We start from the raw sequence: 23,662 nt of genomic DNA, 5'->3' as shown, positions 1-23,662 counted from the left end.
GGGCGGGGGCGGGGGGGAGCGGGAGTTTCACGGTCGTGCCGGGTCGGGAGCGTAAATCCCGGAGCTCCCGGTACCGCTGCGTGTCTCGGGGAAGTCCAGGCCTCCACCTGGGCCGGAGCAGCCTGCAGAGGAACGAGCAGTCTGGTTTTGTGTGGTGGCACATCTGTAAGGTGGTCTGTCCTCTTGCCTTCCGGCCGTAACCTGATAGGCAAGGAGTGCTGTGTAAGTTTGGCTAAAATGGGTTCAGTTGTCTTCTCCTTCCGCTAGGGACTGTGCTCTAGGCGCCAGCCCAGGGATTATTTACAGAACTAAACCTCACTTTTAAACCAAAATGTTTGCTGACATGAGCCAACGCTGGGAAAAGTTAAGTATTTACTTTCATAGTTGAGAGAAAGGCTGAACTATGCAACTCCTAATAGCAGGTATCTAGTCTTACTTTGTGTACCGGAGGAAGGAAGCACTTCCATCCAGCCACGTGCGTTAGTCTCGTTAGTCTTTTGTGTCGTTTTTTTTTTCTTTAATTTATATATGTACTATACGCACGTTTGTGAGGAGCAATAGTAGGGAGGCCTAAACCAGAGACAGTTGTGTAGCCGGAAACTACATTTTGGGTGCATCCAGTAATTGGGGTTTAGATTTGACTTGAACACGTGGATTTGGAGGAGGTTTGAGGTCGCTTGGTTTTTGGGGGTTTATTTTGTTGGGGAGGGGGGTGTTATTACTTTGCTAATCTGACCTGTGGAAGGGATTTATAGCTGTGTTATGCATTTCTCTGGTGCTCTGTGTTTTTTCTGAGGACAACTCTGCTACCTTGGTGCCATCGCCAAAGAATGGTAATATTAGCAACTTACCTGGGAGCAAGGTGCTGCTTTTCTCTTCCTTTGCTTTTTAGCACTGTATGCTTTTGTGAAATTCCAAATACCCTACATCTTGATGACTGTCATTCCTTGATGAATAGAGTTTGCTTGTGTGCATATCTTTTTCTTTTTCTTTTTTTTTAAGCATTGTCTTTTATAAATGCAGGTGTTGGATTACCATGGGTGTAAAATAAGCGACCCGTACTGCTGGCTTGAAGACCCCGATAGTGAACAAACGAAGGTAACCTTTCTTTGTACGGGAATGGCTGTTTTGACATGGTTCTCTTTTATAGAGTAGGTGCATGGGTACTCTGTTTTTGAAGGACCTGCCAATACTTTTTGAAAACTTAGGTAGTGAATGTAGGTGTAGTTCATGTGGTACCTTATGGTGGTAACAGCAATGTCATTATTTTGTACCTTTGTGTTAATGGGGGAAAGACTGGAACACTTGGTGTGTTCCAGAATTTGGAAAACTAAGGCCTTGTTTGTCTTACACCCATTTTTCTTAGAGAATTCAAATGCTCAAAATGATGTTGTCAGACTGAAGAGAAACACTCTGCTTTTGGAGCACTTCATCCACTGTCCTAAGTATATCTAAAATTGCCATAATAAAATAGCTAAGAAAGGGTAAAAAGAGAACTCCTTTGGCTTGCTTTCTTTGTACAGTGACAGAGTAAGTTAGTGCATTATTGGGGACACACACACACGACTTTTTTAAAAAATTCAAAGCCAAAAACGTTTTCCTTCTGAAGTTAGGCTTTGTTAGTGGCTTTTGTTACAGATTGAGGATGTTGCAGTGTTTTCAGCATGCGGTGTGGTATGGGTAGACTGTTCTGCTGGAACTGGTCTTTTGCTGTGAGAGAATCCTGAAAAATAATAAAGTATGACTGAGGGCGAGTTCCTCTGATATTCATGGTATAGGGAGTTGCCAGGGTGATGACCAGAAAGAGGTAGGTGGCAGTGTGGAGGGGGGTTCCTCTGGAATGGCTAGTGACATTGTGATAACTGCAGTTCCAGATCTAAAACAGTGGCTTCTATCTAGTATGTGTGGTTGTGTCAGAAAGATGATGGAGGGCAGGATCTCCATTTAAAAATATCCTGCAAGGTGGCTTTCGATTAATGAGATTCCTGCTAGCTTCCCTCATGTATGTGCTTACATAATACATCTTGATGAGCTAGAGGGTGGTCGAATAGAACTTACTGTAATCGTCAAGAGCAAGATACAATGTGTATAGTTAGGATCCCATTCCCTACTTAAAAGTCTATCAGCATATGTAAAGGTACATGTGGAGTAAAAAGGTTTATTTGGGATCAAGTTTTAGTGAAAGACTCTGCCGTGGATGTTAACATTGAAAATTAGATATTTAGTAAGTTGGGAATATTTTGATTTTTTTTTTTTTATTCTGGCATCCTTAGGAAATGGTACACATAGGATAGTTTTGTGCCAAATTCAGAGGGATATATGTGTGGGGAGATATGGTTATGTCTTTCGTACAAATAGCTATTAAAGTTGTTTTAGGGATCCTACGGAAGAGTTGGGATTGAGAAAATGGCAATACCTGACTTTTTGTGTCCCTGTGTTGAATGCTTTTGCCGCATACTGTGAAGAGGTTGGGTGAGAACAGTTGAAGGAGGGTGAATCTCAGTCTCCAGAGGTTGTAGGCGAAATAAGGAATGCTCATAAAAATGCAGCAGCCCAGGCACAAAATGTCACATCAGTGGAATGAAAATACTGTTAAGTCTTACTTGCCTACACTCTAAAAAACACACGCCTTGGCAGAATTTTGCAGTGTGGTCGTAGTATGATGCAAAGAGCGGGGAGAGTTCCTATGTGAGTGAGTGTGTATATGTGAGTATGTAATCTTTTTCCAAAGTTCCAGGAGCTACCGAACAAACGGAATTAAAATATTTTGCTGTTCTACCTCTTTCATAGAAGAGGTCAGAAAAAAAGTAGTCTTGAAGTGCTAAACTCCTTCCATCTGCTTTATCACTTGCTTTTGTGCTCTGCAGCAGAGGTTGCTGACAGCTACTCTTTCTTGCTAGCTTTTCTTCATAGTTTTGTGTCCAAGTTCTTGAGAAAGTTTGCAGGACTCCTGTGGAATAGACATTCTGCACCTACCAGGTCAAAGAATAACCAGACATGGTAGAGAGGAAATTGAATGACCATGCAGGCTTCAATTTGGAGAATTTGGAGCATGCTTTGTAGACTTTTCAAACCTTTGAGTTACTGACCTTGAGACCTGTGTCCTTCCCATTCTTCCTCCAAGTCGCTCACTCACTTTATGCACTCCTTAATATCCCAAATCTCCGTTTGTTTTGGGGCAAAGTAAAAATATCCCGTGTATACCTCCAACAATAGGCTACCTTTAATTTTCTACATATTAGGTACAGAACTAGAAGAAGAATTCCTTGGACATCCATGCTCATCTGTAGTGAAACAGGACCTCTTTGGTTCCTGTTTACAATATGCTTGCTTTGTGTGAGTAGGTATAACAGTGAAAATTCTGGTTTATACGGCGAGCGAAGACTGAACATCATTCATTTATTAAGTTAGGAATCTTTTCTCACGTGCAAACAGTCAAAATTATTTGGTGTGTGCTGTTCCATAGATACACAAATATGTTGGAATTCTACTTTTCTAGACTTAGCAGAAATAATCGTGTCAAGCATTGGTGTGGTCACAGAAAATAAATGGGTAGGCCTCCCTTTGTTTTTTTGTTGATGTGAGTCAGTGAAACATCAAGTTTAGTATTTCTTTAAGCATGGAGAAAGAAGCACAGGCAAGTGAGATTCGTGTTAACTTTGGAATTTTCATGGTAGTTTCACCTGATGTCCACTGTAGACTTGGGACTGAAAGAAATTACACACAACAGCTGTGAGTGTAAAGAACCATACTTGGTTTTCCCGTGGCCAGTCCAAATGATCTTGTGGGCTCTGATAGTTAGCAGCATACAAACAAGTGAACATAGAAGGGTGGGATTATTATTTTTTTTTTAATTGGCTTAATCGGGTATTTTTGCAGTGAGACTAGAGTACAGCTGGTATTGTACCTGATCCACCGAAGTTTGCAGGCTTCCATTAAGTCAGGTGGTTCTGTGGTTTCTTTCTGCCCTTCCTCCCCTTCTTGCACTGACGTGAATGCTTGTGTCCCTCCCTTGCGTAGGTATAGCCATCACAAGGTGATGTTTTGGGAGGGAAGCCTTTGGTGGATTCATTTCCTATTGGCACACATGCTTAATCTAGGTCACCCCAAAGCCACATGATAGTTGCATCTAAGATGGTTCAAGAATGGGATGTTTCCTTTTCTAGCAGCGCACAGCCTGCTTTTAATTAGGTGAAGGTCAAATAGGTCTAGAAATTTTTCAGCCAGGTCACCAAGATGATCTTATTCCATATGCAGTGTATATATCTGCTATAAAAAGGAGGTTATTGAAATCTGCAGGTGGCTAAGCAGGACTGTTTCTTCTCAAACGTGCAGTCTTGGAGATGATTAAGCCAGTCATGAAGCCACATCCTCAATCTCTTGTTGAAAAGCTGTTGTACAAGAAGTATCCTCTTCCATCTTCATGATCGATGTGCTTTATTGTATCACTTTTTTCCCTGTGTGTTGCTTGGTTGGGGTAGTCATGCACAGCTATAAGCAAACAAAACTCCGGTCTCCAGATATGTAAATAAAGACTGAGCTCCTGGTCAGATGGGGAAGTTCCTACCTCACTTTGTAAGAGAGGAAGTGTGGAAGCTGGGTCCATGCTCTGCTACTGTGTGGCCATGGACCTCTAAGACAGACTGAGGAAGCATCCCTAGCATAGCTGAAATGTTGTGCTACACTGGTGAAACGCTTCTGGTAATGACATAGGCCACAACTGCAAAACCACACTTTTACTGTCATCTTGGGTTTGGCTGGGTTGGACTTTTCAACTTCATGATTTGTTTTTAAACTTTGTCAGAAATTAGCTCTTTTTTAGACTACAGCGAAGTCTTTTTCTACTGTAAGTATGTCAGTCACATACAATATCTTAACTCACTGACAGTGTGGGCAGTAATGTGTAGCGTGTTTCAGACACGAGGGACAGATAAAGGATGAAAGAGCGGGGATCACGTAGCATGCACAGTTGAGTTGTGGTGTTATGAACAGGTGTACATTTGGATTAAGGCTAGAATTAAAACTCTCAGAACTGCAATTAAATGAATTTGTAGCTCTAACAGACAAGTGTTTCATTCACATGTTTTGATAAAATTCCAATTTCACTTTGAATTTTTCTTTGCTAAGTACTACGGTAAATGCTAAGATGCAAGCTGCCAGTTAAAAAAAAAAAAAGTAATGTGCCCTCTTATAGAAGTTGCACTGTACTACCTTTTCCTGAGAAGATAAATATGAAGATTTTAGGGGAATTATTAAAAGTTGCACTGTACTACTTTTTCCTGAGAAGATAAATATGAAGATTTTAGGGGTAATTATTAAACAAACTAAATATTTTCCAAATTAATAACAAAGACTGGTAATGTTGAAACAATTTGTATTCTAGGACTTCCTCTTGGAAAGTATACTGTGAGTGGAAATCAATATCTTGAGAGAATAGCTTAGTAACGTGTAGAAAGCCGATCGGTTGTAACAAAGCATGGTTAAAAAAATTTGTGGCATGTGTTTTTCAGATGAAATTTAGGTATACTTTTTTGTAAAATAGCAATTGGCCTGCTCAAGTAATAGCCAAACACTTCAGCCTTGAATAGAACATCTCTGCTCTTAGTACACTTCAGAAATTCTTTTGCTTTTCAAATTACCTTATTTTCTGAGATACTTAGAAGCATATGCCTTACTTGGACCCTTATTCTGTTCTTTCTTCTGCTAGCAAATTCTGTCCTAGTTCAAGGCTTATGATAGATAGTCAGATGTAGATTTCTACAGGTAAAATAAGAATCTTTCTCTATTGGCTTATGAAGATGTATGGAGTTACTGTTAGGCCTATAGCCTGTGTGGCATCTGTTCAGCTCAGCGTGGTGGATGGAGTTGTTTACTGTCAGAGTTTCTGCTGACATCTGTTCCTGTACTTTACCTGGAGCAATGTTTCAATTATGTATTGCTTTTTGAACATGACTGCAACCTTGTGCTCAAAAATGTAAGAACAGAGAGTTTCCAAACTGGACTGGATTTCCTCGGTGGAACTCTTTCAAAAACCTGTAATTCCTACTTGCTTTTTCAGATAGCAATGGCCTTCCCTTTTACAAATAGTCTTGGAATCTTTGGTGCGTGCTAAGTGGAAACAGGGAAAACATAACTAAGTTTCTGTAAAAGCAAAATTACTAGTGATTTGGTTTGAGTGCAGTAGTTAGGATGTAAGCATGCTCTTGTGCAACCAGTGCTTGTAAAGAAAAGTTTGTGTCTCCTCTTTGAATACCAGTAATGAAAGAAGATGTGGTAAGATGTGACTGTGCAATTAAAAGTGAGTAATGTATAGTTCCCGTATACCCTTGCAGCAGTGTTACCATTGTGGGCTCATCATTGATAGATGAAATGAAGATGTGTGCCAGTTTTTGTCCACTAAATGCAACTGAAAAGTGCTTTTGCCCATCCAGTACAATGGATGGTTTTATACACATTTTTATAAGACATCTTTTCTCTGAAAATATTGCAACACTTTAAACAGTTTATTTGTGTAGCATGCACTGTATAGATTTTTGTGTACATGGTCTTTGAAATCCATGCATTTCCATTTAGAGAAAACAAATTCAGATACACATGATTCTTGGGATTGATTTGATTAAGTTCTTTCATCATCTGATGGGGGGACACGGTTATAGTGGTACAATGTGGAGGCTGCATGTCGTTCTGACTTACCACTGGGATGTGCTGCACTGGGTGTTAAAGCTGTTTATGCCAGGATGATCCTGAAAGGGAGAACAGGAGCAAAAACTGGCCTTTCCTTGGCAATGCATTTGCCTCATTCCCTTTTTTCAGGGGATCATTTCCTGACTTAATCGTTGCTGTTACATAGAGTCTAATTTTGAGTAAAGGTCCAGGAGTCATCATTATTAGCCTTCTGTATCTGTTCCTTTTCAGTGCTATAGTGCTTGCTTTCTTGTGTCATCCTTGAGCGGTGACTTGTGTGTAACCAGCCCATGTGTTCTTAAACTAGTATGTTTCAGCACTTAGCCAAGTGCTTTTAGGGCATTACTAATTTTGCACTCACATGTTTAAAGCCTATCAGTTTTTGTATGCTTTGTTAAACATGAACAAATACATCTCAAGTGGAGACTGACCGTAATTAATACGCTTCCTTCCTTTACCTTTTGGCCTGACAAGTCTCTGAAAACACAGTTTGGCACGTAATGCAGCTCTTGGCTATGCACTGCTCTGGCAGCGAGGCAAATGGGACGGAGAGTCTCTCTCTACTTGCCCCATGTGCTCATTTCTCACTGTGTGAAATGTCTGTAAAATACTACTGAAATAGTTTTATGTTCTATTCTTTTCTTTTTTTCCCCTGAAGAATTAATGAGTGAACACTGATAGCAGTGGTACTCTGTAGAGCAGCTGGCTTTTCTGAAGAACTGTGAAACGCAAGTTGTGGAATATGGATTGTAGCCCTGATGTTCCTGTGGGTCATGCCCTGTGGTGAAGTGTAGCTCAGATGTTATCATGCGTTGATCTGCTTGCTGTGTGACAGATTCAGGACAGGTAGAAACAATAGCTTCTTTCAAAGCAACTGGTAAAGAGACCTGTGTAAGCGAGAGATGAGTTGACATTGGTTTCAGGCTGGAGGCGAGAGGCCCAGGTTCCGAGACTGATACTGCAGCCATCATTGTGACATCTGGCTGTGAATTACAGCCACACAGTGTCCTGTCCTTCCTACTCCATGTTAGAGACAGAAAAGCCTGCATGCCTGCTTCTTAGCAGCTGTGGTTTACCTTAAGACACTTAGGTATTAATTTTATGTTAATGCACTGTGCTATAAATAGGGATGGTGAAACACCAACAGAGCACCAGTTTTTCCATGCGTGCCATGGGAGTGGCAGCCTCTAACAAACAGCTGGAGTGGTGATGTTTTTGGCCACTGTCCTTAAGTGTTTGTGACTGGGAGGTGGAGTGTTTTAAAGAAACCAGACTCCTCAAAGTTCTCTTCTCAGAGTTTAGGTATTCTTGCCCTTTGTAACTAAGAACTGATCTGTGGACAGTACTTTAGTCTTTCCAAGAAGTACTGTCTGGGACTAATCCTGTGTGTTATAATAGGATGAACAGATGATGCACGTGATGTTTTGTATCGTCTTCCAGCCCTTCACAGTGCCTGAAATGATAATGCTGTCTGTGGGCAAAGGGGACTGTGTTCTTTATCCATTTCCTGATTTATTTATCATAGAGTACTGGGGTATCGTATATTTGTGGTGAAGTAAGGAACATGTTTTTTCCTAGGCATATACTGTAAGTTAGCTTTTCTGTGCTGGTTAGGCAAATATAAGGAGAGTTTTTAAAAACATGAGGTTTGGGGTTTCTTTTTTTAAAGGGGAATGGCAGGAATCTGGCTTGTCGTTGGCTAAACCTCTGGTTATCTCAATGCGTGCCCCAGAGAGACTTTATTCCAGATGTAACATTAGTCTTACTACAGTATTGTGGCATAATGCAAATAAGTATGTAAGACTCTTCAGGTGTGACACTACTCAGCCTGTATGGGGGAAAGATGTCTGTGATGCATTGCTTCAGAAAATAGTGCTTCTTGTAGGAAATATGCGTTCCTGCTTGAGTTCATGTCTTTTTGGGGGGATTGTTTTCTTTCAGGCATTTGTGGAGGCTCAGAACAAGCTTACAGTACCCTTTCTCGAGCAATGTCCTGTCAGAGGACTGTTCAAAGAACGAATGACTGAACTCTACGATTATCCTAAGTACAGTTGCCACTTCAAGAAAGGAAAAAGGTATGTGTGGAATGTCTTTGTAGGTGGTGATGAATATGAAGCAAGTCAAAAGCAACTACTAGTTAGGAAAACAAATTCTAAATTTTATTTGTATTTATTCCTTTATAGTTAAGAAGTAGGAAAAGTAAGCCAATATAAATATATATGGTTACATGATGCAGAGCACAAGATGCTTGACTGTCTCCAGTTCCTAGTCATATTATCTTCCTGTTCTTCTGTTGTCTTTTCTTTTTATAGGAACAATTGTGAGTTTATCAAAACTCGGGCTACTTTTGTAGAATAACTGTTGTAAAAGTAAAACTTTGAGGCGTTCCTTTTAGGGTTGGTCGCTGTTGGTATAGTTAAAGGCACCTCATCCTGAAAATCGCACAAGCCTGTCATGTGCATGTTCCTAAATATTTACTAAAATACTGCTCTTATGTTGGTCATACTTTGAAGAGCTGGTAGGATTTCTGTTTAGTCACAGCCAGTGAAAAACAGTGGGAATTCCCTTGTGAAAAACAGCTGCTGTATGTGCAGGGGATAGGGGAAAAATCATTTGGTGAACTTAAGGCAGTGGATGTAAAAAGATTTGTCTTCTATGAAATAAAGAAATCCTGCTGTATGCCAATACCTAGCCTATTTGTATCCCTGTTTTAATTTTGTGGCTGGGTAAAGAGATGGTGTTTCTGTGGCTTAGCCAAGGTCTGTTGACTGCAGCTGCTACTCAATTTTATGTGACCTCTTTCAGAAACACTAGCAATCTCCTAGAGAAAAGGAGTAAAGGGATGAAGCTGCTGGTTAACTTAGTAACATCTGAAGATTGTTTTAGCAGTTGAAAAAGAGGTAGTGCAAACAACCAGCCATTCTTAATCATGGGAAACACAAATAGTCTTTTTCAGTATTTTCAATTTGTTTAATCCATATTGAGTGGGCACTCAGATATGCCAGGTATGTTTTTCACTGTCATCTACAGGAAAGGGCAGAAGATGTCTCATTGCCTTAAGATTTCTGCACATATATTGAGGGAGATCTGCTACTCTTTAGTTATCTGTCCTGAGGAGGGTGTGGATACTTTTTACTAAGGGAGGGAAAGTCTATACTAAGTGGGTTTTTGCAAAAGTATATTGTGGGGAGTGAACCTAAGCTGATGTTGATTTAAGTTGTCACTGATGTGGCACAGCATGTCAATGTATAGAGGTGTGAGGTTTAAGCCCAGAAGCAGTGGAGCTGTTTAAGACAGCTCTGCATCTGGGGAAGTAAGCCTTGCTGAGCAATTTGGGCACAGCTTATTAGTTTGTATGTGATGCTCCTGCAGGTGTAGCTATGCTGAATCTGATTCTGGTCAGTGACTGCTCCAGATTCTCTGACCTATTCTCCCTGTGCAGTGCAGACATGCCTGGGTGTGGTTATCTTCGATGCTGATAAGGCTTGATGTTGCAGAAGTGCTCGTGGCACTCAGTCTCCACTAGAGATAAAAAGTCTGAATTTGATGCAGCTGACTGTCCTCCAGGAAGAACATTTATGCCGGGAGCTTAATGTGCTTTAACTTATGAAACTTTACTTTGATTTTAATAGATGTCTTTTTAGGTTTTGTGAGTGTTACTGTATTTCTCGGCATGTGCTGAACTTAAATCACAGTGGTTTAAAAATCATACCAAAAAATGTGTATTATGGTGTTTGAGGAGATTAAGAGGGCTCTACCAAGTAAAGTACACTTAGTAAGGGGCAGGGGGAGGACCTATTCTATTTGAAGAACTATCTAAACTTCCCATGACACTTAGAAATTCTCCAGTTTAATTACTCCAGTTTTCTGCAGAAGAATAGCTTCTAAAGGACAGTGTCTGAAGAGCTGTTCTGCAGAAAGGAAGAGTGCCCAGGGAGGTGCTGTCTGTGTCAGATTGTTTGACCTTAACTTCCCAGCTTATTGCTCAGCACTGCAGAGGTTAAATTGGCTAGAAGCAGCATGGTCAAATGGAAGATCATGTATCTTTTTGTTCTATTCCTTTGAATCTTTCAATTTTGTCACTTGCTGAACATTATTGTTAGTATTTTAATATATTGCTACTTCAGATTATTAGCTGGGCTTTTGTGAGTATAGTTCTCCATTCTGGGTTTACCAGGTTCCCATGCTTGTATCCAAGTACTGGACAGCCATAGGGAATATATGAAATTATGTTTAGGTTTGAACACTACGCCATAAATTACCCTGTTCCCCAGGTGAAGCTAGTATTTGATTTGTTAAGTCACGAGTTTGTGTAGTAAAACTTAGAAGTCCTATGAAGGCCTATGAATTCCATGGGACACAGTTACTAATTTCTTTGAGCTCTGTAGTGTCTTATGATGTGAAGAGTATCCCTCAGTAAAGAGAATTCTGTAAATTTCTGTTCCTACAACTTTTTCAAAACACACACAGTTTTAGGGGCATTGGGAAATACAGATGAAAATTTCAGTTCTGTTTCATTTCAACATCTGTCTACCACCCTATACAGATTGAAAGCATCTATATGAATGGCAAGGATTAGAACATAAAGGATGGGAACCTGTGCCAGTAATTGAAACAGAGAAATGCTGAGACTGTCAGAGCTGTTTAACATGGACGGTTATGTAAAGTTTATAGTATACTTAGCTCTGTTTGAAATACACTGTAGGAAATGCAGCTTTTATTTTTAAAAGATGTTTTGGATGCATTCTACAGTCTCATCTATAAAATCTGTATCACATTGGGATGAGATTCCTCTCATTTTTAGAGGCCTAGGAGTTGGTATCTGGGCTTCCTCTGTACTAAGAGGGAGACAAAGGCACCTACAGAGGATGGTTAAATCCCCAATGGCCACAGGTGAAGCCATGATTCCTACTCTAATGTGAAGTTTGTGTTTCCCTTGTGTATTTGTCTGTCTTATATACACTTCGTGACAATCTTATACGAGTTCTTCTTGCTTGTTTAACTGAAAATCTGATTTCTTCCTACTTATTTTTCCCTCTTGTGTTCTTTTAGGTATTTTCACTTCTACAATACAGGACTGCAGAACCAGCGAGTTTTATATGTGCAAGACTCCTTGGATGCTGATGCCAAAGTTTTTCTTGATCCAAATAAGCTTTCTGATGATGGCACTGTGGCTTTAAGAGGTTAGTGAGACAGCAGTGCCTGCTGAATAAGTGTGGGTCTTCAGCAGAAGTTGGAAGTGATTTCTGACTCTTCACCTGTAAAAGTATGACTAGAGCGGCTTGTTTTAATCAAAGTAGTCACAATAGTCATTGTGGATTTGTATAGTGTTTCACAAGAACACTTCTAAATCTACATTGTATTCACAATTAACTTGGTTCAGTTTATCAGTGTCATTTTTCACAACTCTGTATCAGGCTTCCACTGGAACATGAGCAGGTCTTGAGGCTGTCCATAGCACGGAAAAAAAGTTTGTGTACTTATATTGAGTAATTCTCTTAAAATTGTGTTTTGCATCTTTAACACAAGCCAGCAAGTTAAAAGACTGTGATGAATGTAGTGTTAACTTTTATGAGAATCACAAAATTGCTTGTGTTTACTAGGGTTTTAACTTGTGTTAGTTTAACTTGTGTTGTTTTCCTGCTCCCTATTGTCTTACTGTAGAAGCAAGACTCTTGGACCTTTAAGTCTGTTCAAGGCCAGTTAATAAAAACAGAGGACAGAATTAGTGGATGCTTCTTTGTGTGACCTAGTTGAAAAGAATCAATATGGCTTTTTTTAGTGAGAAGTCCTGCCTTAAACTGTGGATAAAAGGAATTGGGCTCATATAATCTTTCTGTATTTCTAAAAAGCTTATATCTCTTTCCAAATGCACTTAAAGAAACAACAGCCATGGAACAAGAGGGGAAACTCCTGATGTTGATAAAGAATTGATTTAAAGACAGGGACAGGAATAACTGATTCACTGTCAAAGTAGAAATCACCAGTAGAGTTCTGTGTGGGACTATGCTAGGACTTGCACTGTTCAGTGTATTAGAAAAAGTAGTGAGCAGTGAGGTAGCAGAGTTTAGTGATGATACAAAGTTATTCAAGGTGAAGGCTGAAGAATGACTAAAGAGCTGCAGGAAGACCTTAGGGATAATGAGTGGGCAATAAAGTAATAGGTAAAAGTCTCTGTTCAGGTAAATTAAGTGATGTACAGGGAACAAACAATCCTAACCTCATTTGTAGAGGAATGGATGGAACAGTCTCTGAGCTGACCATGACCACTTGGGAACAATTCCTAGGCTGTAATAGTTCCATGAAAATGTCAGCCTGGTTCTTGGTAGCAGTCAAAGAAGCACATCAAATGCCAGAAATGATTAAGAAGAAAATAGAGAACTACACAGAAAACACAATTACATTAGCAACCCAGGGGTTTATACAGTAGCATTGAATACTAAATATAGTTTCGGTCTCCTCAGCTCAAAAAGGGCTCTGAAGTACAGTTCAGAGGAGGGCAGTAGGAACAATGAAGGGTACGGAGCAAAGGTCAGAAACAATTGAGTGTGCTCAGATCAATCAGCTTGGAAAAGGGACAATTTAGCAGGGATATAATAGAAGTCTACAGAATCATTTGTGGCATGCAGTAGTATGGAGAGAGTGAATAAGGGTTGGTTAGTCATCATTTTTTCTATTACAAGAATGAGGGGATATCAAATGAAGGCAGTGGGAGTCGAGTCCAAAGCAAACAAAAGAAGGTGGGGGTTCATGCCGCAAGATGATTTGTAGGACCCATTACCAATGGATCTTGGTGGTGCAGAAAACTTCCTGTTTAAAGGCAAGCTGGGCAAGATAAGGACAAGGGAAGCATTGAAGATTATTAACCAACTACTTCATGGAAAAGAAGTTTCCTAAGCTAAAAACGGTCAGAGGTTGTAAGAACATTCGAGGGAACTATTTTACATGTGCTTGCATTGTTCTTATTCTTGGAGGCATCTTGTGGTTACTGCTGGGGACAACTAGGTGTGATCTTGTTCTGAATCAGAATGGCCACTCTTATGGGGGAGAATATGTTAGGGTGGCACAATGGTCCCTCTCAAACCTGTGATTTCTGTGAAATGCAACTTTTTTGTGTTCCTTTTTTCAGTAGTTACTTTCAGGCCTATCATTTAGTCTCTTCACTTGAGTTGATTTGCAAGAGTGAAATTGATCCTTGTCAGCTATGATGGAAGCTCTTCTGAATTTTTTTCAGAATCGTGTTTTCCTCACAGTTTGGATAGACCAATATAAACATTTGAGGTCTTAGCTAAGAATAGTGGTGATTAATCCATTTGCGTTAGTGGCAAATTTTTCCGGTTACTTCAGTTTTCATGGCTTTGCAGGGTCTAGTTTCAGTGACTCCAATATTGAAATGGTATTTACTTCAGTTCAGAATGCATTACTTGCATCTCACTTTCTGTTGACTTCTTTGGTACTGTTTCTCTGTTAAAATCTCACTTTAAATTCTCCACTTGTGTGCGTTGTCAGTCTCCACCTCTTCCCCCACAAACTCAGGGAAGTAGAAGAATTATTACTGTAGTCATAATTCAGATGCTGGGCATAAGCGATGTTACTAAACGTACTTCCTGAGTATACACGCCTAAACTCAGAACTGTGAACTACTTGAGAAGTCCACAGAGGCTGGAAAAGTGCTGTGAATCCCAAATGGTAGCAGATGTAGTTGCTTGCACTGTCTTTTAGAAAATAAACCCTCTTCTCTTAGTGTTCTGCGGACACAGTTGTTTTAACTGCTTTCCCAATTTCACATCTGTTTTGTTGGGATTTGGCTAGTGTGTAGTAAATAATAAGCTGTGTGGCAAAATAACAAACGCTTTTTAAAAAATACTGATTCCTTGTGCTGGTTCTTACTTCCTCTTGTTTTGTTCCAATTTCCTAGGTTATGCATTCAGTGAAGATGGTGAATACTTCGCATATGGCCTGAGTTCTAGTGGGTCTGATTGGGTTACTATCAAGTTTATGAAAGTAGAAGGTCCCGAGGATCTTCCAGATACATTGGAGAGAGTTAAATTCAGTTGCATGGCATGGACCCATGATGGAAAAGGCATGTTCTATAACTGCTATCCAAATCAAGATGGGAAAAGTGATGGTAAGTACAGCTGTACTAATTGCATGCTATGTGGACACAAAATGCCTTTTTAAGTAAACTGGCGCAACAAATAATCAGCTCTACTAGCTTATACTGAAATAACTAGCTATACTAGTTTATACAATTAGATATCATATTATGGCTTGTATGACCAAAGCCTGTACTTAGTTAATGTGAGTATCCTCTTGTCTGTCCCTGTCTTTCTCTTAAAAGTTTGCTGCTCCTTTGCATTTTTTCTGCAATGATTTACTTAGCTTGCCTACAGGGTGTTATTGGCTGAAATTTTGATGTCTGGTGGCAGCTTACTTAGATCTCTTCCCGTCATGCATTTTTGTGGTCATAGGTGAACTGGCTTGGGAGTTTGACCTGATGAATAGCAATCTGGGGCATAAGGTTTTTGTTTATTCAACCAGATTAATTCATCTGTGATTCACAGCAACACAAAATGTTTACGCTAGCAAAATGCAAAGAGCAGCACACAAAGTGGAATAAATAGCTGAGGAACATTAGTAGGGAAAGAATTTAGCATCTCAGTATAAGGCAGTGCTACTGACAAGTTTCTTCCAGAGCTGTGCTCTTTGTTAAACCTTGCAGAGAGCCTGAATTTTGTCTCTGTTTGCTTTTGCAGCCTGTCATTTTGCCACACTTGCAAGTTAGATACCCACCTGTGTTTTTCACTTGTAAACATATTTGTAGTTCAGAAGCGAAGTGTTGGAAAATGTTACAAGAACAAAATTTTTTAAAAAAGATCAAGTAGCACCTCATGCAATGCTCTAAAATACCTCATTTTTATTTTCAGCAAATGGAATTATGGAGGTTTCTAGGAATGATTAGCAATAAATCTCCCCTTAGTTGCCCAGGGTGAAATGGGAGCAAAAACATCATTAGAGGGTGGCAGAGATTGTTGTTTTTCTTTGCTTGCTTAGTATTTATAGAAAGCAAATCTTGAAATGATAAATCTTCACAATTGAAGAATGTACTAATGGCAATAAAAGGAAAGGGTAACTGTTTAAGCAGGTTTACAGTATGGTTTGAACTTTTATTTTGTTTTGGCAGGGGTGTGTGTTTGTTTGTAGGGCAATGGTTGTAGACTCCAACCATTCCTAGTTCTGTCTGCTGAATTACTCTTCTCTTTTATATGCAAAGGGATACAGAAGTTTCAGAGTTTTAGTTGGTTGTTGTTGGATTTCATTGAGAACTAATTGGTTTAAATATCTGCATTTCACTAGGTACTGAGACCTCCACTAATCTGCACCAAAAACTGCATTATCATGTATTGGGAACTAACCAGTCAGAAGATATTCTATGTGCTGAATTTCCCGATGAACCAAAATGGATGGGTGGAGCTGAGGTATGGTAAACACCCTGAAGCTTGTCATCATTGTGTTCAGTTTTTCAGATTCTAACAACTGATAGTAGGTATTAAGTGGAACACTAAAAGAATGCTTTTTATTAGTGTTGTAGGGTTGATCATTGAACTAAGAATAATTGATTAAGAATTGCTGAAAATAAGTCTGTTTCGTTTGCTTTAAATCAGTCCTCATGCCTGTAACGACACAACCCTGGTGACAAGTGATAGGATGAGAGGAAATGGGTTCAAGTTATGTCAGACGAGGTTTAGATTGGATATTAGGAAATTTTTTTTCACTAAAAGGGTTATTAAACATTGGAATAGGCTGCCCAAGGAGGTGGTGGATTCGCCATCCCTGGAGGTGTTTAAAAAAAGGGTAGATGTGGTACTTGGGGACATGGTTTAGAAGTGTTTTTGTCAGGGTAGGTTAATGGTTGGACTTGATGATCTTAAAGGTCCCTTCCAATCTCAGCAATTGTATGAATTCTATGAACCACATACCCTTTTTCTTCATTGAGAACATTTGACCTGGTACACGTTCCAGGATGGAGGAGGATCATTTGATGGACAACGTGTCAAGTCGTCTTGTTTATTCTTAGTCAGTGTTGAGCACCAGCCTTCACTTCCTGTAGAAAAAGCTTATTCCAATAATCAGCATGTCTGGATATTCCCTGCCATGTATATATTTCATTTATATTTATTTTTGTGATGTCTTTTCTGAACATGAAATATGTCTATTCTGTTTACTTGAGGAATGGAGATATACAGATTAAAATCTGTTAATGCTGTGTGCACAGTTGGAGACTCTGAAGTTTCCCTACAACAAGTTTTTTCAGCACAAGTATGACGTGGACTGTGTTGTTGGAGATGGGACAAGTGACTACTGGAATTGATTTCTTAAGCTATTTTGTTGAATTACTACTATATTGTGCAAAGTCCCAGTGAACCAAAATGATAGGTAACCATGCTCTGTTCTTGCTTACATGACCCTAAATTTTGTAATTAATGTGTGTTTTATTCTTCATATTAGATTTAATAGTGCTTGATTGAGTGCACTGTTCTAGGTGCTATTGGAATGTAGTGGTGGTCGTTTTGTTTATCAGGGAACTAATGTTTTTCCAGTGGATAAAAACCTATTGTAATTCTTTGTACTATCTTAGCTACTATGTTTGATCAGTACATCTTGTTTCTATACAGGGTCCCTTTTGGTCTGACAGTTTTGATAAACATGAAATGTTTTTACCCTGATTTGGGGTATTCAGTTCCTAGAACTACTTTTCCCTGACAGTTCCTCTTTTTAAAAATTTGATCATCAGTCTGTGTCACTTTTCAACACATCAATCCATGAAAATATTGGGGTCTTCTTTTCTGTGGGCTGCCAGAAAAGAAAGGTTCTTTCAAAGAATTTGAACAGTGAAGTTCAAAATGAGACTGCGAGTAAGAATGTGAAGGGCTCACCAGCAAAGTGACCACTCTGAGCTTCCTCTATACAAATCAGATTTATCTGTAGTTTCTGTGAATAAACAAAACGTTTTTTATATAATCTCATCTATTCATGAAACATACCTTTAACGACTGACATGAATATCAGTGTAAACTTGCAAATGGGGCTTTGGAATTTTTTTACTGTTCGACAACTAGTTAGTTCTGTGGAGTTTAACTGGCAATAAAATGGAATTTGGAAATCATTATCCTTATTTTTCCCTAGTTCTGTAAATAAATGGGCTTTCTGTTGGTGACAGATGTCTTGTAGTGATGTATCCACTGATTCACATGAGTGATGCATATTATTATTATTATTGCTTTGCAGTGTCGTGAGCTAAACTACACATGTTGTTGTGAAGGCAAATTCATTTTCTGTGAGGGAAGGCTGTTGCAGTCTGATTCATTAGACTATACAGATTTTTAGGGCAGTGAAAGTTTACAGTCTCAGATGGTATTAAATCCTGTGGAAATCATATCTCCTGTACTAGGCGTAGAGATACACTTGTCTTATAGGTAGCAAAACCTTCTTTGAGGTAATAGCACACTAACAGAGCCTTTTCTTATCTAAATTGAAGAAGCAGGGCTGGAGCATTTCAAGGTCAGAAATACAGAACCGAGTATGAGGGGACCACGGAAGAGAATTCATAGTATGGTGCTTGTAGTGAGCAGCAAAGAGTTTGCCTGGCCAGGGTGCAGAGAAACAGCCATCCTGCATCTCCCGGCTCTTCTATTGTGAAAGAAAAGCTTGAGGCAGCCTTAAATGTAAAAGAAGTATCTGTTTTTCCTGATACCAAATGTCTCAGGTAATTTTTGTAATTAATGAGAATGTATACCCCTTATATTAAATGATCGAAAGGTGTTAGGGGTGGGAAGAGGGGACTGGTAGTAGTAACTCTTGTTGTACAGTTGGAAGATAATAGAATGTAGCGCAGCTACCAGCTCAGAAGCCACTGGAATTGAAACAGCCCCCGTAAGTATTGGGAAAGTGGGGAGGGCAGTGAATAGAGAAACACCTCACTGCTGTGGGTTCTTGTTTAATAAATTTATATGGCTGCTTATGACCGTGTTCTTAACCTCTAGGAGGCATAAACTTCTAGACATGTTGGTATTTAAGAAGAAAAGCTGTTTTAAGGAGGAGTGGTAAAGCAGAGATCTACCATGCTAAATAATCGTGAGCTTATCTAAGTGAAAATGGCTTTAAACAGCTTGAAACACGGCTGATATTCTGGGGTTGTGCTGTGAGCTCCAGCTGTAAAATGTGGCTGTCATCCTGATACTAGTGAAAAATGGTTTTTAATCATCAGGAAAAAACATATTCTGCAATTAAAATACCAAACCACAACAATGCAATTGCAAAATGTGGTTTCATCCTTGTGCAGTAGGTCAAAAATCTTCTTTTCAGCCACTCAGACAAGTTTTCTGGTCAATTTTTTTGAAGTATGTGTTTGAGAAAGTAGAAGACCACAAAGTAACGGTGGGGGGAATTAAAATATCTTTAGTAGAAATCAAATTATGTGGCTTATTGGCACTGTCCTGAATATTTTTACTTTGTGCTAATATGCTGCCACAGATTTTAAAATATGGCTTTTCCACAGCTCAAAGTTTTATGAAAGTCTGCTTTCATGCATTCCTGTCAGGTTAATAAAGAAATGTTTTCAATTTACACGGTCTTGCTGGGCCAAATAGTTAGAGACATTTGGGTTCTCTTATGTTTTACACAAGCTCCAGTGAAGACAGCCAGGTTATTGTGTGAGTGGTCTAGTCTGAACTACCAAACCCTTCTCTATAACCCTTCCATCTTAACATGAGAAGGAACTTCTTTACTTTGAGGGTAGTGGAGCACTGGAACAGGCTGCCCAGAGAGGTTGTGGAGTCTCCCACTCTGGAGACATTCAAAACCCGCCTGGACGCTGTCCTGTGCAACCTGCTGTAGGTGACCCTGCTCTGGCGGGGGGGTTGGACTAGATGATCTCCAGAGGTCCCTTCCAACCCTGACCATTCTGTGATTCTATAGCGGGAGCAGAGCTTGAACTTCCATACTCAGGTTTAGAGCAGAATTTGCAGGTCTCACAACTGTTGGGTTGAGGGAAGGAAATACCTTGCTTGCAAGTGAAAAGCACTTGACAAGGAGATCTCTCAGAGACTGCAAAAGGTTGCCATGATACTTTAAAAAAATAATAATAATAAAAAAATAATCTTGGGTGCACTGTAGGGAGTCAGTGTGGTCTGTATTTTTAATGGAGAGAGGAAACTAGGTCACTGATTAGGACAAAAGAGGGTTGTGTAAAATTTTGTCAGCTTAATACATTTACAAGACAACATGTAAGAAAATAGCTTCAAGGTTTTTTTTCTCATTACACATTCAACACCAGCCCCGAGTATGCTTGATTTCAAACAAAGTCTGTGGTGCTGAAAATGGTGTTGGCATAGAAATATAGATGCATTTCCAACTCCTCACTTGAATGGATTGCTTGTGAGGAAAAAAATAATCTGTTTATTGTTAGCCTCTTTTTCAAAACTTATATATATGACTATCAAATCTTTTCATTAGTCTGGAAAAAGCATATGTATTTCTGGTACTGATTCTAGGATGGTAGAGGAGTTGGAAAGAGCAGGGATGTAGTTTATTTGAATAACATCCCAGTAGAGGGCAGTCTGGTATGAAGATTTTTTTTAAAACCTTGGCAATGTCATAGCTACTCTAGAGGAGCTTCCTATGCTTCTCTGTTTAAATGGCATGTTCTTGCTTCCTCTCCAGATTCACAGAGCGTATCTCTCTCTCACAGCCAGACTGTTATTCTTGAAGTTAAACAATAAGTTATATAAGAGCCTTTCACAGTTGGTAGTGTTAAAAGTCCCTACGGTACTGGCAGGAAAGTAAACAGGAGAGAAAGGAGGGGGTGAGGGGAACCCTCCCATCCCAGTTCTGCCAGCAGTAAAACAAGTACAATTGCACAGTCCCTGAACTGACAATTTTTAGTTTTTATTTTTTTTATGTTTAGAGCTGTCAGTTAACATCAGCGGTTCTCAACCAGGGAGCTGATCTGCAAATAAAATTCAGAGCACAGAGGAATAAGCTGTGCCAGATGTGTGCTGGCTATGGTGTATTTTCACTGCAGGAACATGGAAGTGCAGCATCCACGGGGGAAGAGTAAGCAGCTTGAAGGGGAAGGGCTCAAAACATTGTCAGTTTGCTCAAGTGAGACTCAGTGTTGGATAAAGCAAGGCTGTGGGAATTTTTCTAAAGCCTTACACTATCTTTGTCAAGGCTGAATCTGGAATAGCAGCCTACTATGAATATCTTCCTGTAACCAATATCTTCCAAGAGGTCTGGAGAATTTTACCATTAAGAAACAGGCAAGCAATCTTTCTATCTGCACATGGGGCTACGGTAGATGGCAATCTCCTACATAGCCAGATTCCTGATGCTTTGGTGCTTTCATTGCACTGAGAAGCAAGCCACAGGAAAAATCGTGTGTGTGATGCTTGTCTGTCACCTCAGAAGGCTACTGATTTTACTCTGTGCTAGATTTAAGAAAGACAATGCATATAAATATGCATGTACATACTGCTGTATTCCTCTTCTGAACAAGGCTGGCTGGTGTCCTGTTGCAATTTAAACAGTCACGAGCATGATGATCTAGGGTAAAAATCCCAGTTCTCTGGATTTGGTGGGTCTCCTTCAACCCCAAGCTTAGCAAAGGCTTGGAAGAACATGATCAGAATAGAAATGCTTTTTATACCAGCACATGGTATCTGAAATCCAAGAATAAAAACCTGCCTGGAATAAGGAAATTGAGTTAATGCCCAAAGCAATTTTTCTGACCTGGGAAATGGACAGAAAGAATACATCAGCATGTTCGTTACATACAACCAGTCCATGTCCTGCATAGAGTATGTCAGGCCTGCTCCTCAGAATGTAGTAAGTGATTTCTGTTGGACCTGATCCTGAAATTATGCATTCCTGTCATCACCCATCATTAGGGCTTCTGAAATCTAGTTGATTAAACCAGTATGATGCAAATAGAAGACAAAACAAAGCATTTGCAGCCTTAGAGTACTTGGATTCAGGGGCCTTGGATTGTGCAGACAGTCCCAAGAGGTTGCTTAGTGAAGGGGAGTTCTTGCCCCAATCCTCATCTTCTCAAAAGTCTGCTAGACCGTAAGATGTTGTAGGGGCTATATGCAACCTTCAGGGATTTTTCTGGCACCACTGCAAAGATAATGTCAGAACGTAGCTTTATGTTCCTTTCATTACAAAAAAACCCAAATGAACACCCTCCTAAAAAACCTGTCCTTCGTGATCATTTTATCTAATGAAAAAACTGTTTCCTGTTTTAGGAGAGGAAATAGCTTTGCTTTTTCTAATTGTGAGTTAATAAAAGTAGAATTTGAAAGGTTGGGGTATTGCAGCGGGGATTCTTGATTTTGTTGTTGTGCAAGCAGAACTTTGTGGCTTGGGACCGTGTCCACATCTGTGATGTTAGAACACTTGAAGCTGTTCAGATAGCGTAATTGCTCTCATCTTTTACTGACCAAATGTTTTGGCAAATTGTACAGGAACTTTTACTTTTTTTCTCTGTAGAAGGCATTCTTTGTGGTTTTTGTGTTCAGTATTTTACTTTACTCATCGGATAGGAAGCTTTAAAATATTGATAAATAATGTGAGGCAGGTAGTCTCTGCATCAATCTGAAATGTCTCTTGCATGTAGGTTCTTCTTAGTCAATTCATATTCAAGTTCAGTGGTGTTATGCAAAAATCTTTGCGTGGCATGTACCTAAAGTTTAGAAAGTGAGGGCTGTCATCAGTCTGTTTTGTTGCATTGACTGGGTACATTCACAGAATCACAGAATTTTCAGAGTTGGAAGGGACCTCTAGAGATCATCTAGTCCAACTCCCCTGCTAAAGCAGGATTGCCTAGAGCACGTTACTCAGGACTGCATCCAGGCGGGTCTTGAAAATCTCCAGAGAAGGGGACTCCACAACCTCCCTGGGCAGCCTGTGCCAGTGCTCTGTCACCCCAACCGTAAAGAAGTTTTTCGTGTATTTGAACGGAACTTCCTATGTTCCAACTTGTGCTCATATTTAAAACCCCCAAACTAGTCTGTTACTCTGGGTAGTTTTAAACTGTTACAGACATGGCGTATAGTGAAAATTGTAGCAGTGTTAAAATGCAGCTTATTGATGCTATAAGTTAATGCCATGCATTGCATTTTTATTGCCATCCATCTTGCCTTCTCTGGGTGGTTTGATCTTCCTGTGACTGGGTACATGGAGCCCAGTTACTAATTTGACCATTTGGCTCTGTTTGAAAGCTTTGATTCTGTCTGTGATTTTTGTAAGCTTTGATTATTTTTTTTTATTTTTTTTTGGTACGTGATTCACTTGTTCTGTTTCATTGGAAATGCATTAGATAGCAATGACAGTTGCCTTGTTCCATATGCAAAGGGCATTAGTGCATGAGGAGCAGTAGTTTGTAAAATAACCACAGATGCAAGTCAGGTTGTAGATTATAATAGCGTTAATGTCTGCAGTTAAAGTTGGTTATCTTTTCCTCAACACAGGCATATTATTTAATAGCTGAACTTACATAATTCTTTAGTATCTTGTTATGCAGAAACAAATTATACAGTGATTAGTTTTTGTCTACCTTGATAATAAAAAGGGCGAAGTTGGTAACATTTTTAATTGCTTAGCTTAAAAAGGAATGATGTGTATGTATAGTTGCCCCCTATTTGTGAACTAAAAATAGAGAGCTCTTCCTTATCCTGAATCTTGCAGTAGTGACTACCACTAGTATTCAAAGAACTAGCATTAATATTTACTGGGGTTGCTGTCGTGAACTTTACTTGGAAGCAAAGCACTTTAATGTCTCTCCTATTGACGTTTTAGTTGAGGAGTAATACATAAAGCCAGGAAGTCTGAAAAACCAACAGCCTTCTCCTGTTCATTCTTTTTCTTTTTTTGTTTAATTATATATGAATTTTTGGTCTGAAATGTGCTGCTAGTAGAC

The 23,662-nt window shown here is 39.5% G+C and overlaps 1 protein-coding gene across 1 annotated transcript in view; it reads left to right on the top strand.

Moving 5' to 3' along the window:
* PREP (prolyl endopeptidase) overlaps positions 1-23,662 on the top strand; it is a 111,685-nt gene that overhangs the window by 3,885 nt on the left and 84,138 nt on the right. The window contains exons 2-7 of the mRNA XM_009893858.1: positions 51-78; positions 1,024-1,098; positions 8,626-8,759; positions 11,737-11,867; positions 14,603-14,812; positions 16,042-16,163. Coding sequence (XP_009892160.1) covers positions 51-78; positions 1,024-1,098; positions 8,626-8,759; positions 11,737-11,867; positions 14,603-14,812; positions 16,042-16,163 — 700 coding nt within the window. The remainder of the gene's footprint in view (positions 1-50; positions 79-1,023; positions 1,099-8,625; positions 8,760-11,736; positions 11,868-14,602; positions 14,813-16,041; positions 16,164-23,662) is intronic.

Source organism: Charadrius vociferus, unplaced genomic scaffold (genome assembly GCF_000708025.1).
Source record: "Charadrius vociferus isolate BGI_N301 unplaced genomic scaffold, ASM70802v2 scaffold129, whole genome shotgun sequence".
NCBI lineage: Eukaryota > Metazoa > Chordata > Aves > Charadriiformes > Charadriidae > Charadrius > Charadrius vociferus.
The sequence above is the reverse complement of the archived record's forward strand: the minus strand, read 5'-3'. Positions and strand labels throughout refer to the sequence as shown.